The sequence below is a fragment of the Taurulus bubalis genome (genome assembly GCF_910589615.1).
Source record: "Taurulus bubalis genome assembly, chromosome: 10".
Taxonomy (NCBI): Eukaryota; Metazoa; Chordata; class Actinopteri; order Perciformes; family Cottidae; genus Taurulus; species Taurulus bubalis.
The window spans coordinates 5935074-5940711 of NC_136598.1; the positions used below are offsets into that span (position 1 = coordinate 5935074).

The following is a 5638-nucleotide window of genomic DNA, read 5'->3' on the forward strand; positions in this document are numbered from 1 at the left end:
ACAGACAGGTGGATCTTAACCTTTTGCCCCCCAAGCCCAGCGGCGCCCATTATCGGACAAGAAAAGAAAAGAATAAGTCAAGTGATGTTACCTAAAGCAGTGATTCTCAACTGGTGGGTCGCGATCCACTGGTGGTTTTATTTTGAAGGGACTTTTTTATGCAGCGGAGTGTCGTTTTTTGCCCTCTGGGTTGAACTTGTTTTGCACCATCTTAATATGGGGGAGACTTTGGGTTTTTAGGATAATTAAATGAAACAGCGTACTGAATATAACATTCACAACTGCTGGCGCTGCCTGCATGACAGGAAACAACTCAGGGGTCGTGAGGAGAATTGAGTGCTGCTCAATTTTCTGTAAAGCACAACGTTTTTCAGTATTTACTGATGAGGTAATCACAAGAAAAGTTAATTTTGTACATATGAATCCTTTTGAATTGTACTTTTTGTTTAATTTATTTTGAATTTGTGAAAAAGCTGCTCCTCAAGACAGTGCCTTTTTCCATAGTAGAGTGTTTGTCATAGATTCCGTGAGTGTGTATTCTCAGTTAAAGTTAGGTAATTTGAGTCTTTTTTAAACTACTTATTAGTTGTTGGACTTTTTTGTTAGTGTATGAAAGCTGTTGAGTCTGTTTAAAAATGGCGTAAGATTCTGAATAGTTATGTATGTTGTAATACCTCGTGTCCTTAAGATGCACTGGCAATGGTTTTTAATTAAAATGCAGCTAATTGAGTGTAAAAGGGAATAGTTCCCTGTCTAGCATCGCCACCAGCTGGTCGTTTTGGTTCATCATTAAACTTGTTTTTGTGTTGGCATACATATTCTCTACTATCTCAGGTTCAAACTGCACCATCTTTTCATTAAATTAATTTGAGAAGTTGAGAATGTTTCTCGATCTGGGTCGCGGCTTGTCATTCAGGGGTGATGGTGGGTCCCGGAGCCAGACCAGTTGAACCACTGCTCTAAAGGATCTCCAGAACCACAACGTTGATTAACTTCATTTAAATTGCTGAAATACAGTAAAGCCTTGTGGGAAGAGTTCGATCGGCTCAGAAAAAAATGTAACTTACCGTTAAGTTTATGTATTTACATAAACCCTTTAACCTCGCTGTCACTTCCACGTTATTACAAAAAGTAAATGAGATATATAACACAGAGCTTTAAGTTGAGCCCCGCATTGCAAACACAATCGTGTCTGTATAGAACAGTGCAGTATATGAAAGGTATTAGCCATCTATACCAATTATATATATTTTAACATAATTCAAAGTCATTAAAACTGGAAAAAAGGGTTCAGCAAAAACTGTTGTTTCGATCTGTATAATCCAGCCATACAGTAAGACACAGTCACAATTTGTTCATGTTTAGTTTAATGGTTTCTTTTTGTATTGAATGTATTATCAAAGAATAAAAGTCCTTTCTTTGTTCTTATTGAAAACATTTTGAAAGTACTTCACCTCTAATAATAATAATAACACCATTTATTAAATATAACAATATGAATCTGACAACATGATTAAAACTAAAATGTAATTATAATAAACATTTACAGGACACATTTTGTCCCCTTATATAAACATTAATAAACTACATGATTTGTAATGATTATAAGATTGAAAGCATACAATACTGCTCAACCACCTTGTTATAATGCTGTTTATGAAATGGAAAATAGTATTAAGACAGTTTGATATTTATGTTTGTTATGACTTCACTGCCTTTGCAGCTACAATATGATAATGTACTGAACTGTCCGTTTGGGAGATAGGTGAAGAGAGTGCGCTCTCAGTTAGAGTATGTTAGCTAAGATGACGATGCAGGCAATAACAGCCACCACAGGGCCGCTGTAGTTTCTCTGAGAGGACAAGCCTGTGTGAACAGAGAAGAAGAAAGGCATGATGATATCGCACATTATTATCCTTCATGGGTATATTAATTGATGTTGCTAGTACTGAATGAGCAAGTAGTGACCAACCAAGATTCTTACCGTAAGAAGCAGAGGAGGTTTGAGCTTCTGCTGTAAAATGTAACCAAAGATATAGTCAATAAAAGACAGGATTCCCTTTTGTAAGTATTGATCAAATTAACTGATTAAATTGTTCATATTTTGAGGAATACGTTTATTTGCACTCTTGCTGAGAATCAAAGGTGAAATGGATGCCACTTTCATTTGTGTATGCAAAATATGAAGCTACCACCAGCCATTGCTAAAGATAAAAAATGGAAACAGCGCGCCTTAAAAATGAACATGTTAGCCATATCTTCTCTCTTTAAATGTATACACAAATTACCATTTTTCCTTTCCAGTCTTTATGTTATGGTCCGCTCACTGGCTTGTTGGACACAAACACATAATTTGAAGTCTGACAAGATGGCTTGAGTCTTGTGTAATCTTGTGACATTGAAAGCACCCAGCTGCCATGGAAGGTAAGCCAAAAGGGCCAAAAATCAGAAAACGCTTCAACAGTGTGTCGTTTCACTCGGGGCCAAACAATGTATTTTGTTGCTTAATTTGGACGATTTGTTTACTTTAGATATTATTTTTTTCTAAATATATAGTTTATCTAGTAAAAAGACAAATCATGTATAAAGTTATTCATCATGTTAAAACAAGAACACTTGAATTAACCAAGCAAATAAGAATGTGTCCATGTTATGTTAATATACTTAGCCTTTTGTATATTTATTCACAATGTACATTTTTATTGTTATAGGAAGGGTAATCTTTGTTTGTTGAATTTTGCCCACAAGACATACCACGGGTTTGTTTCCCCACGACAATGACAGACGAGGTGACTGTAGCGTTGGTCGACGCATCTGCTGCTGCCTTTATCGTTCTCCCTGTGTTTCCACAGTTCTGTTAAAAATTAATGAAGAAATAGATAAAAACTGTGAAGTATGAATTAATTATAGTAAGCATCTATTTGTGACATCTTCAAAATCAGGACTCTTTCAGGAACTTGTGCTTCTACTCACCGGCAGTAATTGGGGACACGAGGCCACGTCACAGAGCCTGGTGACGCAGTGCAGGAAGAAAGTGGAAACTGTCTCATTTTGGTGCTCCACAAATCTGAAGGCCTCAAAGGAGAAGTGTGACACCTGGGCCACCCCATTGAGCTCCACCTTAGTTTGAGCGTCACGTTGACATCTTGGGTGAAAAGGAGAAAGGTAATGTTACTGCACGTGTGGAAGCACAAAGAGCTAGCTTAGAGTTGAGTTGAAGAGTGGAAGGTATCATTTACTGTGGTTATATATATATATGAGGCTCACCCTACAAAGAGGTCATAAAAGGTGTTGTATACGGGATAAGGACTTGTTGTTGCGTAACATCTGTCCAGCAACACGTTGAACCTGCGAGAACAGACGGCTGGATTTTAAGTGGCATGTCTTATTTATGTGACTTGTGGTTCATTTTAAACTGGTAAGACTTAAATACCTGTCAGTTAGATTGGCAGCCTTAACTGCAACATAAATCTTGGTCTTCAGGTTTAGTCCTGTTGGTGGGATAACAAGTTTCTGTAGGTATAACTCATCCTGTTCACAGAAAAGTATGAATCAAATTAAGTTATAAAATGTTTAAAAAAAAGACTCAAAAATGAAAAAAATATTCTCCAATTCTTAAAAGCTACTGTGGAGCAGGTCTTACTTGGTAGAGCTGCATATTCAGTGTGCTGATGAAACTGCCATTGCTGTCTTGTATTGCAAGATTCACACCTGATCTGTATTAAATGAAAATAAACTTGGATTAATTTAAAATGTAGCTAAATTCTGACATTTTTCCCAGCAGTGTTATTCATGACATACTCACACGCCCAGTTGAGTGTTGTTCATGATATACATCATCGGGTAGAAGCAGGAGAACTTGTACTGGAGCTGCGAGCGATAGGTGATCATAGCCACAGAGGGGTCTATAGAGGTAACACTGCCAGAGATGTTGAAGAACTGGATATTTGAGAAGTCAGAAAACGCTCCAGTCCCAATCTCGGTGCTTATCTATTGAAAAAACAACATATTTGACTGAAATCCCTTTAAATAAATGTTCTGATTCAATTCTATGAAAATGTACCAAAAGCAGACATTTACTGCATGCCACTAAAATACTCGTAACTGTCATAGCATGAGATCTAGCATTACATCTTTTGGATAAAGTACCTTAATTGATGTACACTTTTTAACAAAAAGTTGCTAAAGCTATTGTGAAGAGTACCTTAAGGTTATTTTTGCAGGTTGAGACAGAACTGTCATTCAGGGGAAATCTGAATTTTAAAACTGGTGGTTCCACGTTCCAATCAGCAGTCCCATAACACTCTAGTGTGTCTATCTGATTATTGAGGACCATCTGAGACTCATTGTAAAAAGCTTGATACATTGGGCAAAGGTAGATGCTCAGGTCCATATACTCAGAGCCACAGGTCACAAGTATGTCAGAATTTTCTGGGAGGGATAAAAAAAAAAAGGAGGATATAAATGGAAGAGTGAAAATAACCGTAATTACAGAGCATACGAAGGAAAATGGCACAAACCTGGAGGTCTGTTTGTTGGACTAAGAATGCAAGCATCTGGTATCTGGGCCTCGATCCTCAGAATGAGGCAAAGCTGGCATACAAGGATTAGCAGTCTCATTGTTCTGTGAGTGGACCTGTGAGAAAATAGAACGACAATGAGACCCAAGGCATTCACCATCTTCGTTCAAAGGAAAGTGCTTTGAAAGAAAACTGTTCCAAATTTTTTACGTCAAAAATAAATATAGCAATCAGCCTTCCTGTACATGAGAGAAAAGCCTACTCAGGTCATAGAGTAACAAAAACCCCAAATGCAACATTCAGCAGCAGTCACTTGAAAGATTAAAGAAAAGCATGCTGTAGCCTGGGCTACATCATGCTTTATATATAGTTTCATGGGGGAACAAATCTGAAAATTGAAACATGAAATGGCGAATATCCTTGAATTAATTTGTATCTTCGAAAAAATCTTTTCAAGACACAAATGTTGGATTATGCAGAAAATAAAAAACACTAGCTGTACTTACTCATTAACAAATCCTGCATTTTTCACATCCAGACAATTTGAAATAATCTGCCATTATTGAACACATAAAGACCCTTGCATTATATCTCATATATTAAGTTTGATTTAAAGGACCACATGAATCTAGAGACAAAATTATCGTAACTGAAAACTGCCTTTTAACAATATTGTTGATGTTGTAAAAGGAATATATCTAAACATAATTTTAAATATTTAAATAAAGTAATAAAGTATAGCCTTTTTAATTATGCTCATTATGAATAAATATAACCTACACAACAAACAACAAAGAAAAAGAGGAGATGAAGATATTGCAGGGACTCACCTGTAAGTCTTGGTTCAGGTGCCTGACGAGTCTCTCCCTTTATGCTGTCTCCCCCACAGGGGCGTGTGAGTCTCACACAATGGTGTAACATGAGTTGTTGTTTTTTTTTACATAATTTACATTTCTTCTTGAATATTTTACATGGTAATTGTATTTGAATAACAATGCATCTTAAATAAGCTCTTTTTTCAGTTTAAGATATCAACTCCAGTTCACTTTGCAACCTGTATTTATTTTTAAAGCTTTTTTTAAGCCAAGGCCAGCTCTCAGCCGCAATTAACTGGTGTT

At 36.5% G+C, this 5638-nt stretch overlaps 1 protein-coding gene across 1 annotated transcript; it reads right to left on the minus strand.

The window, feature by feature from the left end:
* Positions 1 to 1786: 1786 nt before the first annotated feature.
* On the minus strand, positions 1787 to 4620 carry LOC306742100 (zona pellucida-like domain-containing protein 1; the record flags this gene model as incomplete). Its single annotated transcript, XM_079224440.1, has 10 exons — positions 1787 to 1866; positions 1985 to 2014; positions 2755 to 2854; positions 2974 to 3145; positions 3268 to 3348; positions 3434 to 3531; positions 3644 to 3716; positions 3806 to 3990; positions 4205 to 4431; positions 4521 to 4620. The coding sequence occupies 10 exons, from the start codon at positions 4618 to 4620 to the stop codon at positions 1787 to 1789; spliced, it is 1146 nt and encodes a 381-aa protein (XP_079080566.1).
* Between the last annotated feature and the right edge of the window lie 1018 nt (positions 4621 to 5638).